Source organism: Aristolochia californica, unplaced genomic scaffold, assembly GCF_029961685.1.
Source record: "Aristolochia californica isolate CCGP_79_NKW_82.1479 unplaced genomic scaffold, dmAriCali1.0.hap1 SCAF_13, whole genome shotgun sequence".
NCBI lineage: Eukaryota > Viridiplantae > Streptophyta > Magnoliopsida > Piperales > Aristolochiaceae > Aristolochia > Aristolochia californica.
The window spans coordinates 5,622,655-5,635,662 of NW_027181804.1; the positions used below are offsets into that span (position 1 = coordinate 5,622,655).

The 13,008-nt window shown below is 36.8% G+C and overlaps 3 protein-coding genes across 7 annotated transcripts in view; 2 read left to right on the plus strand and 1 right to left on the minus strand.

Moving 5' to 3' along the window:
* The first annotated feature begins 2,627 nt into the window (after positions 1-2,627).
* LOC137948885 (vacuolar protein sorting-associated protein 55 homolog) lies at positions 2,628-4,486 on the plus strand. Of its 3 annotated transcripts, none has more exons than XM_068795088.1 (5): positions 2,628-2,780; positions 3,474-3,604; positions 3,694-3,733; positions 3,856-3,940; positions 4,031-4,486. In XM_068795088.1, the coding sequence occupies exons 2-5, from the start codon at positions 3,506-3,508 to the stop codon at positions 4,221-4,223; spliced, it is 417 nt and encodes a 138-aa protein (XP_068651189.1). In that variant the 5' UTR covers positions 2,628-2,780; positions 3,474-3,505; the 3' UTR covers positions 4,224-4,486. The 3 variants fall into 3 exon arrangements, with proteins under 3 accessions (XP_068651189.1, XP_068651187.1, XP_068651188.1); XM_068795086.1 differs by having other exon boundaries at positions 2,628-2,725; positions 3,427-3,604; XM_068795087.1 differs by having other exon boundaries at positions 2,628-2,725.
* A 1,643-nt stretch (positions 4,487-6,129) lies between these two features.
* On the minus strand, positions 6,130-7,230 carry LOC137948574 (transcription factor MAMYB-like). Its single transcript, XM_068794664.1, has one exon. It carries the CDS (start codon positions 7,228-7,230, stop codon positions 6,130-6,132), a length of 1,101 nt encoding a protein of 366 aa, XP_068650765.1.
* Positions 7,231-9,057: 1,827 nt separating this feature from the next.
* The window catches only part of LOC137947784 (5'-3' exoribonuclease 3-like), a 29,337-nt gene continuing 25,386 nt past the window's right edge, over positions 9,058-13,008 (plus strand). For 2 of the 3 annotated variants that reach the window (XM_068793548.1, XM_068793549.1), the window contains exons 1-9: positions 9,058-9,417; positions 9,508-9,610; positions 9,696-9,772; positions 9,855-10,046; positions 10,165-10,284; positions 10,403-10,465; positions 10,547-10,657; positions 11,902-12,066; positions 12,151-12,228. In XM_068793548.1, coding sequence (XP_068649649.1) covers positions 9,214-9,417; positions 9,508-9,610; positions 9,696-9,772; positions 9,855-10,046; positions 10,165-10,284; positions 10,403-10,465; positions 10,547-10,657; positions 11,902-12,066; positions 12,151-12,228 — 1,113 coding nt within the window. In that variant the 5' untranslated portion in view covers positions 9,058-9,213. The remainder of the gene's footprint in view (positions 9,418-9,507; positions 9,611-9,695; positions 9,773-9,854; positions 10,047-10,164; positions 10,285-10,402; positions 10,466-10,546; positions 10,658-11,901; positions 12,067-12,150; positions 12,229-13,008) is intronic. The other variant, XM_068793550.1, reaches the window with a different exon arrangement.

Below are 13,008 nucleotides of genomic sequence, written 5' to 3' on the forward strand. Positions count from 1 at the left end.
GGAATTCTACTAAACATACCCGAGTGCTAAAAATCAAAGCTCTGATACCATGTGTGAAGTTGGGTCCAAGGCCCTATCCCAAAATGACTAGTCACTTAGGAAACCTTTTCTGCCAACTAATAAACTCAAGATCCTTGATCTCACTAATCCATGTGGGATTATTCCTTAAAACTTCCCCTCACGTGTAGGCACGTGGATAATTTGGGTGGAGGCCCTCACCCGTAGGTACGTAGATAATTTGGGTGGAATGCCCACATACGAGTACTGGCTCTGATACCATGTTAAATTGGGTCCAAGGCCTATCCTAAAATGACTAGCCACCTTAGGAAGTCTTTTTCCTAACTAATAAACTCAAGGTCTTTGATCTCACTAATCCATGTGGGACTATTCCTTAACAGACTTAATGTCCCACAATCACTCGTCGTATCAAGCTCAAATGCATTCTTTTAGTTTTTTATCATGTCTCTTGGTCAGATGTGACTCTACAACTTTGCTCTATGTGCCTTAATGTCATTATCTTTAAGAAAACAATTTTGGGAGTCTGGCCTGTATGATTCAGATACCCAATATGACATCCAAGAAGAGACTCTCAAAGGAGTGTATTTTAGGAATATTTAATTAACAAAAGAGCAAACAAGAGGATGACCTTAGGATGCATCAGAAACCAACACAGGCAGTAGTCCATAATTGCTCCTTCCTTTTTATGAACAGGGTTTGCCAACTTATTATCATTCTACTCAATACCTTCAGCTGTAATTTTTAAAGTTCATATGAGTTTTCTTCTGACTTAATTTCCTAGTATCCTTCAAAGAGTACAAGAGCTTAGCCTAGGACCAAAGGCCATATCTGTAGAAACAAACAATTTTCTTATGACAAAAAAATTTCGACACAAGGAACCGTGTATGCTCTCAAAATAATGAGGAAAGAGAAAAATAACTGATAGGATTTCATAGATTCATTAGGATGAGAAACACAAAGAAAATATTCAACAGCACAGACTTACAAATGAAACTGCTCTACAGCTATCAATTGAATGAATGTTCTCATTGCATATTACAGTAAATCATTTATTTTAGAAAACACATTTATTTAGTTTAAAGACTAAATGGAAGAAAAAAAAAAAACCATCAAGTTTATCATTGATATGATTGATGAATATTCTTCCCAACAATGGAAACAGCACCCTAAGCACTTTGGTAAAGCTAAGGGTGAGAGAATGAGACACTGGGAATCATTAACAGAAATGTGTCAATGCAGCTATTTGCTCAATCAACAAAACCCTTCAAACCTTTTTATCACTGTTACATACCATTTCCTTCAATAGTCTTTGTGCTTCAGTGTGAGAATAAGAAAAAAAATTGGCAGGTCACAATACTATACATAGTAAGAAATACTTCAAAATGAATAATTGAGCAATAACAGCACTTTACATGTGCTAGAGTACACTTAATCACTTACATGATTTGCATATCAAGAAAACTGTACATTTATTCCCTCAGATTCCTCAGGTTTTAAGTTGATAGAGATGGACCCCTTGGGGATTTAGGACACAATCCAACATGACCTCCTCTTGGCCTTAGTCAATGCAGATTGTACCATTACCGGACTACTTAGAGATAGATGGGTTTGGAAAACTTTCATTTTTATTCCTCTCAGGACACATATTACACAGAAAGAATTGGAACCGACACTTGAAACACCAAGCTGTTAGCGGAAAATCATCACAAGGGTGATAAAAAAAAGTCTCAGTGCAGGTACAAGTAGGCGATACGTATCCTAACCAATTAGCTTTCTTCAGGTAGGTACAGTGGACCGTGTTTGACTGTCTTAACAAGCTGTAGACAATACTTTCTTGCCCATTCAAAGTTCCAAAGCATTTGTACAGATCACGCATTGCACACAACCTAGCAAACACTCCTAAAGATCAGTCAAGTAAAGAAGAAAGCTTTCAATGCCTGATACATGCGCAGACTGTAATAATGGACCTTAATTCGATTATAATACCACTCAATGTTCAAATACACCACTAAAACTAATCATGGAAAATCGATGCTCTTTATCTCGGCAGTGATGGGAAACAGAAAAATAACAGCAAGAACTGGCTTTGGAACCATTTCCAGTAGCTCATCATCAAAACAGTACACATCGTAAAACTCTGCTTCGTCCATTGGAAGTCCCAGACCCCAAACAAACTGCCCCATAAGCAAAAAAGAATTGAATAAACAGAGCTAGAGTACCAGTATCCCATACAAAACTTTAAACACATGCACAAGGGAAGAAGGCCAGGAACCTGATTCATGAGATCGGGATGAGCTTCCAAAGGGAGCCATCTCTTAGTAGAGGGACTCTCATCTGCCGTCTTCATCGCCATGAAAGAGAGTGAAACTTTCTCATTTTAATTTTTTTTTACATTTATTTATTCAAATCAAATAGTTAAATCCCGTTGATCTGAGTTTAACCGCACCTGGTCACTTACCGGGTTAGTACCGAACGAGTGAGTGAACTGCGACTTTGGAAGTGAGTTCTTCCCAAGTCGTCAGACTCGGGACTGGGGTATTTTCGTCACTTCGTTGTGCCTGTTCATACTCCGGCCTCTACAACATGTATGGAACCTCGGACGACGAAGCCGGGGGTTGAGAAAGGGTCTCCCTCGAATGTAGTGCTCAAAAGACCACCTAGATTCGACACGAGAGAACGCAAATCGAGGTTAAAACAGAATCTTTGGGTGAGTTCCTGATCTTCGTTCCTCTCTCTGAAAACTTGAGAAACCAGATTATTAGGTTTCCTTTTCTTTCTTTCTCCATCTCTCTGCGGACTCGATATCTGTTCTATCTTTATTTGAGTTTTTAGTGTTTCTGTTATCTGATTCTGTATGGTTTGACGAAGTAATCTAAATTCCTGAATTTACATGATTTTCGTTTTACTGGCGGCTTCAACTTTGAAGTTTCCGCTCATTTGGCTCTCATGTTGTTTTTGTGTCTTATCTGTGGTATTTACGTGCCTGTGAACCACTGGGATGGATACTTGAATTACTTAAGATGCAGATCGGTGTTAGGAACTATGGCATGGATGGGGATTTGCCTTTCCAACTGTGGCATCGATTACACAAACTTTTTTGTGTTCTAAATTTACTAATATCCTGCTGGAGTTATAAGGTCTGCAACCTGGGAGATTTGGGATAATTCTTAGCTCCTTTAGTGCTTCATGTGGTTTCTGTTTGATGCTTTTCATGAGAAAGTCATGTCAGCATAAACTCACGCTGGTATTTACTCTTTCTGGTGAATTTAGATCAATATCAATAATTTTTTAAGCAAATGGCTTCGTTTGATCCCCTAATATCAAAATTATGGATCATTCTTAGGTAATAGCGTAAGAATTCTTTTGCAGTTTTCTCTAATGGTATCATTGGCATTACTGCTTGTGCAGGTCCTTTCAGTAGGTTTATCATCATCTAAATCTTTTTCTTCATTTAGATATATCAGTTTGGTTGTTAGCAAATCAAGTTATGGCGGACTTACCAGGTTATGTTCGTACCTGCCTGCATACTGGAAGACTTGCTTTCTTAGCAATTTTGGTCTCTTCTGGAATTGTATTGCAGATTTTGGTCAGTAACCCAATAAATTTATGTTTAGCTGTTACTTCTAGTGGATATGACTGATAATTAATCGATATATAGCATATTTTTAATTGCAGGCATGTGCTTTGTACAATAACTGGTGGCCGATGCTAACTGGTAATGATCGTTCAGTTATAGAGTCTGTCTTTTCATTTCTTCTCTTATTCAATAAGACAAAGTAGTTTTTTAGCATTAGAAAAACTAAAACTATAACGATGTTTTGACCGGTTATTGTGCAGTATTAATGTATGTAATTCTTCCTATGCCTCTATTGTTTTTTGCGGGGTCTGACACTTCTTCCCTCATGTCAAGCAGTGGGGATAGGTAAGTAATTGGAGCTAAAAAAACTATTTTCATTTTATTATTTAAGCTTTTTTTGCTAAAACAATCTTCTATCTCTTGCTGATAACTCAGTTGGGTGGATGCTACCAAGTTCTTGACTGGAGCTTCAGCAGTCGGAAGCGTTGCAATACCTGCTATCCTGAAGCATGCAAATGTTATTGGTTGGGGGGCCCTAGCAATGGAGCTTTCTTCCTTCTTAACGTTTGTGGTTGCGATTGTTTATTACCTACAGGTCTCCACCGACGACTACTACTACATGTTTTGAGTGCTAATGTCTCCTTGTTGCTCTAATTTACTCTCGAGGTGCATCATAGTTACATTTGTATAGACTCATCTTTTCTGGTGTTGCATTCTGCGTCCATTCTTTCTTAGCTGTTTGAGTATTTGCAAAGCTTGTGCAATGAAATTTCTAGTGTTCTATTCGAAAAATTTCTGCCCTTAGTGGGGACATGTACTGCATCACCAACGTCTATGTGACTTGAGTGAAAAGAAAATTTTATGGGTCATTTGTACATTCATTCCAATTCATTTGATCTGTTCTTTTAATGGGAAAAGAAGCTTCATGATGCTAAATGGTAAGGTCTGAAATTCTGACAACCTTACAGTATCATAAATAGATGCTAACGTCCTACTAGACTACATTTCAGTCTGATTAATAACAAGTTTGTGAGCAGGAATCCATTGATTTGTCTTGACGTCTCTTTCAGAAACAAGAAAGCTGATGGGATAGGTCGTAAGAGGAAAAGATTAAACTCCATATGCTATGTTTAGATTTAGACATTTGAAGAAGTTTGACAGGAATTAGTGGAAGGTTGTGCTGGTCTTGGATTCATTGATGAGCAGTGAACAGGTAATGGAAAATGGCAATGAAGTGTCATCAATGTTGATTTGTCAAGCGTCTTGAGAAGAAACTGCTCAAAATATTTGGTTATTTGAATGTCGCTCTCGAGTATTTCTGTCAAAATCAAATGTTGGAGTTCCTGCTCAAACAAAAAGGAATGGATTCTGTTTTTTTATGAAACATGGTTGCCATTCAATCACAAATGTGAGAGCTAAAACAGAACGGTGGGAGAGAAGTTTGTAACCATAACTGCTTTGCTGGAGTTCCCAAAGTCCAGGTTTAAGTTCTTCTTCACCAAGCAACAATGGGGCTTCAAAACCTCAAAAATCCCAAGGAAAAGATTCAAGCCCCTTCAACAACCAGAATTTGGCATGTGGTCTTTAGTTGCATAAATTAAAAACTAGATAGAATTGAAGCAAGTGTAGAGCATTCAATATTCCTGATCCAATGTAATTCAAAGTTCAAACACAACCAAAGCTAGTTTGGGTCCTTGGCTCACCAGATTAACTGAAGAGCAGATTGTAACACAGTATGTGAAGCATCCATTAAAGGAAACACAATTCTCTCCTGCATGACTTCTCTTCTTCCAAAATAATTTAAAAAAAAAAACACAGAAATACAAAAGGTTCTGCTACAAGTGATCTGGATGAGAAGAGATGAAACTAAACATGCCTTCGTGCTTGTTTAAAAGATACTGAACTTACTGCTTGACATCCACTACAACGCAGTTTATGTAGTCCATTCTTGATGGCCAATATCTTCAAAATTTTATATATATAATCTGTTCCCTTTGTTTTGATACAGATAAAGGTACAGCCAATAGAATTTGAGATTGTCTTAAATTGTAACTCTAAAGCAATATAATCTCCTCTTAGTGATAATGTTTATCATGTAAAATCTTATCTTTTTTTTCTTATTCTCTATATGTGCTTCATAAAATGGCAGTAATGTGTCACAAATGCCACAAACTTTTTATAATCAACAACATTATACACCACTAAACTCAACTATACTTTGACAATCACTCCTAACAGTATATTGCAATTAATTACTTTGAAGATTACAGCCATGAAAGTTGTATTTTCAGTTGCATTCTTTGAATCTGTCCCTGTAACTAAGAGTCCAACACCATAGTCTTTGGAAGAAAAGGAAAAGAACTTGAGACAATAGACTCCAGAAATAAGAGACGATTTCCAGATTTTTATTGTTTTGGGTGGCGGGGAGAAAATCCCAAATGAATCTTAACTCTTCTTATGTAAATTGTATCACTGTTACAAGGATACCTCACCGTTGCTTCTAGAAAGAGTGCAGAAAACAAAGCTTGCAGTTGTCAATCCCTCTCCCCAGTTTCAGAAGCCTTTGAATCACGAAAATCCCTTTTGAGCAGCGCAACCCTCTTCATACAAGCAGCCTTAGATTTTCTTGGAACTGCAGCCGCAATCTTTTCCCACCTCATGGAAGTGTCCTTGGGGAAAGCCTTCAAAGCACTAAGCAAAGCAAGGTCTTCTCCGGATGTCCAACTTGAACTCTCCCCCTCCTTCTCATTCACCTTCTTGGAATCGCCGTTCTCCTTGGAAATAGCGGGTAAAACTCCATTGCCAGCTTCAACTCGTTTATCCAGAGGCTTTCTTTGCTTCAGAAACTGCGCAAACGGGTCTTCACCATTAACTCTCTTCTCCGACATTGACTTTGCCATCTTGATCACACTATCCAATCCATAGCGTCCACGGAAAGCTTCCGCAATTAACTCCCAACGTCTGGGTTCCCCCACCGGATGTTTCAAAATTAGTTTCTTCAAAAGCTCAAGATCTTCCTCCACCCATTCCTTTTCTTCTGTCGCCGCAGATTCAGCAGCATTTGAGACAGCATTCCCGGTTTTCTTTTCAGATTTATCCGTAATGACCGGATTCGCCACGGGCGCGGGACTATTCAACAGAATGCCGTCGGCCTTTCTGACCTTGGATCTGCGACTAGGGTTCACTCTCTTGGGCTCTTCATTTTCTGCAGGATCTTGATCCGGAAGCTCGGCAATTTCGCCTACTCCAACACGAATTTCACCACCGGTGTGGGAAATAGGAGCAAGAGGGCCAAGAAGGAGAGACATGGCGACCCAAAAGAACAGGCATTGTAAAGTTGTTGATTCGGCGAACAGGAACGTAACGACAGCGGTAGCCAGAGAAGCGGCGGCACAAATTGCTAACTGAAATTTGTTAACATAGAGGGGTTCGGGATTCGGAAGAGAAGAAGAAGACACTCGGGACTGGAAAAGGAATCTTGGTCGGGCTTCCTCATCAATGAACTCCATTTTTTCGGAGGTCTGAAGATTGAAGGATCTGATGTAGAAAAACGAAGGCGAAGAAGTAGCACGCCTTGTCACTTGCCTGCCGGCTTTTGCAGCTCTCACGGCAGACCAAATAAACAGTTTGACCATGTAAGCACTCGTACGTGGGAAAAAAAAAAGGTCATTGGATAAAGAAACAGACCTTAGAGTATTCGTGCGGTGATATTAGGCCACGGCAAAGTTGCAAATGTTGACTATTTATGTTGGACTAGAAATCCCCCATACTACACAAATTGTATATCTCGTTTATCTTTATCTTAATTTCATTTTGATCACCATTATCCCTACTAAGTCATCTCACATTGAAATCAGGTGAGGCAATGGTGAGAAGTGCCATTAGGGGTCGCATCGAGCCGAGTCAATTTGCGAATTAAGTTAAATCAGTCAATCCCAAGATTCACATAGTTTTGTGAATAAATTGAACCAATAAAAAGAAAATTGAAGTTCATTCTAAAGATTTGTCACCTCTTTTCGTACAACTTAGATTAAAAATAATTTAACAAATTTTCTCCAAAATAAAGATAATTCACTATCTCACTAGCCGCCGATTGACATCAACCATGGAAACCTCCCAAAGTTCCCTTTACCCTTGAATTTGATGTTAATCCCTTCTTTAACAACCGAATGCAAGAACATAAGAGTTCAACAAAGAATTCATGAAAAAATTGTCATATTTGAAAAAACTAATGGCCAAAATCACTTATCCAAACAACCTTGAAGATTGTCATTTGAGCTGTTGTCAAGTAGTTAGAACATGAAATTTGCAACAATCCTCTCTTCGATGGCTTGGGGTTTTTGTCTTCTAAAGAGCAAAAAAGATAATGGTAAAAAGGTAATGAAATGAATTCTAGTCTTAACGGTTCTAAGACCCCTGATCCCTTTTTCCCTCTTTCACATTGGTTCCGATTGGCTTCTCGTGTCGTTTGGTTTAATGGTCTAAACGCTCAAGTTTGTTGGCTCAACCAGGTTTACATACTCCCTCGAGTTTTTCATATATCAAACTCGAACATATGCCTGGTTTGGTTGAAACATGTTCAACTAGTTGGGTCGATCAAAGTTTTATAACACTCGTTCAACATTAATGATTTATGTGAATCAAGTGGAAGTAGTGAGTTCACTAAAATCATAACTACAGGAAGTGACTTGTATGGTTTGGTGTTTTAGAGTGGTGAAAATTGAATAGCTTGAAAATTGGTATTATCGAAGATAAAAACAGAGATTATTGCAACTCTCATATCTATAATAGCCTCCGTATTATCCTTTCTTGACACAAAATCTTGTTCAACCTTTGATTTTGTGGCAATGATTAAATTCATACTCTTCACTACGCAATGAAAAGTAAAACAAAAGCGAATTAGTATTTGATAATTATTCATTATGATATTTTTTTGAATATTCTAGTTTTATTTAATAAATTTTTATTTGTTGATTATAGCCCGAAAAGAAGTCTATGAAGATAATCCCACCCATTACATTTTTTAAAATTTTTTATTAAATAAATTTAATATTTCTCATTATAAGAAGTAATTATTAGTAGAAAATATTTTTTTATCTGATATTAATAAATTACACTTTATTATTTTTGTCATAGGTGAAGATTTTAAGCATGCTTTGGGGGAACATAGAATTGAGACATTGATTATATAGTAAAAAGGAAAGGAGGGAGCTCCATGTTTTTATTTCATTTTATTTTTTTGGAAGAGTTTCCATTCTCAAAATTGGTTAAATTCAATAATTTTAAACACCCAGATTACAACTTTTGGAGTTTAAGATTTGGGTTTTTGAATTTTTGTTTTGAGAGATTCAAATGTTGTTTTTCTACTGCTGTTTGACATGGTATTTTTATGTTTTGTAATCTACTACTTTTTGCGCCCCCCCCGTTCGGTATTTAAGCGGCGGATTCGTCTCTCTCAACCTGTTCCTCAGTGCCCAGCCCTACACCACCCGTCGGCCGCTGGTTCATATGTCCTCAGTGCTCAGCCCTACACAACCTTTATCTTTCTATTAGCTTCGATCGCTCTTCACAGCAGATAGAAGGGGAACCGCTTAATAATTAAGTAGAGAAGAGAAGAAATGGGAATTCCTGCATTTTATCGTTGGCTGTCGGAAAAATATCCTCTCACTGTCGTGGAAGTGCTCGAAGAAGTTCCCATTGTCGTCAACGGCCAAACAATTCCTATTGACACAAGTAGACCAAACCCTAATGAAATTGAATTTGACAACCTATACCTTGACATGAACAACATTATTCACCCTTGTTTCCACCCCGAAGATCAGGTTGTTAGTATATATTTTTCTTTGTCGTACTTCCGTGTTAAATTGTTTTCTAACGTGTGAATATTTTGCGTTTTGTTTTAAAATTTTCAGCCGGCTCCAAAAAATTACGAGGAGGTTTTTGTAGCCATGTTTAAGTATATTGATCGCATTTTCTCAATCATTCGGCCTCGAAAGCTTCTTTACATGGCAATTGGTGGGTCCTGAACTTTGGTATGATTAATTTCTGGGTTACTTCATGTTATGGTCATTTAGTGTTTTTGAGATTAATCTTTTTGCAGACGGAGTAGCCCCTAGAGCAAAAATGAATCAGCAACGTGCAAGGAGGTTTAGAGCAGCGAAGGATGCAGCAGATGCAGTGAGTTAAATTGTTGTTTCTTCAGCTTGCCTTGTGACTTCTTTCAGTTTTAAACCTTTGATTTGTGGCTGTAACAATACAGGTGGCTGAGGCAGCGAAGCTAAGGAGTGAACTCCAGAAAGTGGGAGATGTGTTAGTCCATCCAGAGCAAGCTAAAGTCCTGGACTCTAATGTCATTACACCTGGAACGGAGTTCATGGCAGCAGCATCTTTGGCTCTCCAATATTATATACATATGAGGTTAAACAATGATCCAGGGTGGCGCAGTATCAAGGTTTTATCTAATTGTCATTTCATAACTAATTTTATTCATTCGAGTTTTTCCTGTCGTAAACTTGAAGTATTTTTCAAAAGCAGTGAAAAGTTTTTATTCTTTTGGTATATAACTGAAGGTCATTCTTTCGGATGCCAATGTGCCTGGTGAGGGGGAGCACAAAATAATGTCATACCTTCGTTTACAAAGGAACCTGCCGGGGTTTGATCCAAACACTAAGCATTGCTTGTATGGGTTGGTAATGTCACACCTTTTTTTTCTTCATTTTTGTATCTATTGTTCTACCAAGTGCCAACTTCAAAATCTCAATTTTGTTGTTGTTTTTTAAAAAATAAACTCTGCTTCCTTTTTTCTAGGATGCAGACTTAATCATGCTTGCTCTGGCCACCCATGAAGTGCATTTTACAATTCTTAGAGAGGTAGGTATTTGAAGAAGACAGCTTGGTCATGTACCTATTCTAGTCTTTTATTGATTTTTTTTTTTTTTTTGTTGCATTAAGGATATTTGGACACTTCGAAAAAGTGAAAAGAACCATAATGCTCGGCAAGAAGGGCAGGATATAAAGGGAGAGGAACTTACAGTTGATGATTCCATGAGGCTAAAATTTCAGGTTTGTGTTGCTTTTTGTGTGCTTTATTAAAAAACATTTGTGTTGTGTGTTTGAGCAGTTGATCCTGTAGGTTGGGACCTTAGTGCAGCCAGTAAGAAGAGATGTGAAAAATATTTTGAAAAACCGAAGATATGCATGTCAAACAAATAAAAATTTACAGTTGCTGGAAGCTTTTGATTAATTACATAATAAAGGCTTAATTTTTAATTTACAAAATACCAGCTTAATTTCACAACTATAGGCTATTAATGGTAGAACTAGGAAAATCAGGAACTGGAAAACTTCGGACCTCCTTATTCATTGCTGTGCTAGTTCAATCTTGCGAAATTTTGATAATTCTACTTAAATAGTAAGAACCCACACAATTGATTGACTTGACTAACTTTAAAGCATTAACTGAATGGCACATGTAAAAAAATGTAATACTGATTATCCTCTCATGAATAGAAAGTTTCCTTTGTATAGTTATACAACTTGTTAAGTTTCTACACAATTTAACTTAGCATCAGTGTCAAAGTCTTTTCTCTGTTGCCTTGTATTTTTGGCTTCTTTTCTCAATAAAGCGCCCCTTTTTAAAAAAAAGTCTTTTCCCAACTCTGTTGTGGTTGACTAGGTGAATTTTTATATTTAATCAAGTAGTTAGTTTGCTAGCTACTCTGTCTAATGATCTTTTTCTAGTTTTTTCTCATCACTTCCTTCTTCCTTGTTTAGCCTTTTCTAGATTGTCATTTCATAAATTGTTGCTCTGAATTCCTCGGTAGATCATTGTTAATCAAACCATATTAGGTTATAACAAAGTAGTGCTATTCGTAAGTGTCCGTTGATTTGTGCACTGTAATTTTGTTTCCTTCCATTTAGTCCCTTATTTATGTCAACATTCTCATTTCTAGTACACTCAAAAGTGTTACTTCATGGCTGGAACATTGTAACCTTTTGCTTTAGAAATATAAAGCTACGACAGTGGCAGAGAGAAAACTGCCACTCACTGTTAAGCAAAACTCTGCTATTGTGACAAAGGTAGGTTATAACATTAAGATAGGAGGTCTGACTAATCTTGTTTGCTTTGCTTCTGGTTTAATAAATTCATCACTTTCTAAAAAAAAAAAGGTTCTCTGAGTTTTATGAGGAATAGTAAAATGAGAAGCTCCTATCTTTTTGGCAAGCTCCAATAGAATGTGATTTATGTTTAAATTTTTTTATTTTATCTTTCATACTCAATGAAATTACTTTTTTTTCCTATACAGTTTCTCCACATTTGGGTTCTCAGGGATTACTTAAAGCGTGATCTGAAAATTTCAGATTCATCAGTGAAAGCTGACTTGGAACGATTAATTGATGATTTTGTCTTCATGTGTTTATTTGTGGGAAATGACTTCCTTCCCCATATGCCTTCACTAGAGATATCAGAGGTGGGTAACTTTAGAGTCCTGAAATATGCTCTCATCATTTTCTGAGAAGATATTTTTTTTCTATTCTGGTGTCTATTTGTGCAGGGTGCAATTGACTTGCTTATGGCTGTATACAAAAAGGAGTTCAATAGAATGGGTGGCTACTTGACTAATTCTTTTGAGGTGATTTCATGACCTTGTTTTTACAACTGACGTAATTTTGTAGCATTTGTTGGTTAAAAGTGTTTTGTTTTTATGAAATGAGCATTAATTACATCTTCATCAAAAAAAAAAAATGAGCATTTGTTAATTCAATAATCTTGCTGTTTGAAGTGGCCAAAGTATATGGCAAACTTTTCTCACAATCTAGATTATCATTTTTGTCAATTCTGTATTAGCATTTTTCTATGTTTTGCTTTTTATTTATTATTATTATATCTTCGTTTTTTTGAGAATATATTATTCAATTTTCTTGTATTCTCTTTATTTTGGCTCTTTAATATCTTAATTGCTCTCTTGTTGACAACAATTTTTTTGTATTATGGTGCTTTCTAAGATTGTTTTAAGGAAGATTTGTATGTTTTTTGGAATAATATTGAGTTTAAATTCTAATGGAAAATATAGTACCTTAAATTAGCTCAATTTCAAAAAAGAAAATGCATAATTGAATATCAGCTAATAGAGATATTGCAAATGATGATTTTGGTTTCAAGTAGAACTAAAATAACTAAAATACAAAATACTTCAACTTGTGGGACATGTGTTACATGAGACTCACCTTAGACTCTGATAGGCCCCCAATCTTATGGCCAATCAGGTAGAAGAGGGGGAAGACACCTCAGCACCCAGTGTGGCAGGTCCATTTAGCAGCAGCAGCAACAGAACTGTCCTTTAAGGACAGTTAGTTATGGGAATAAGGTAATAAAGGGGAGGGAGCTGGCAGGATAGGGGTAAGGAAAAATT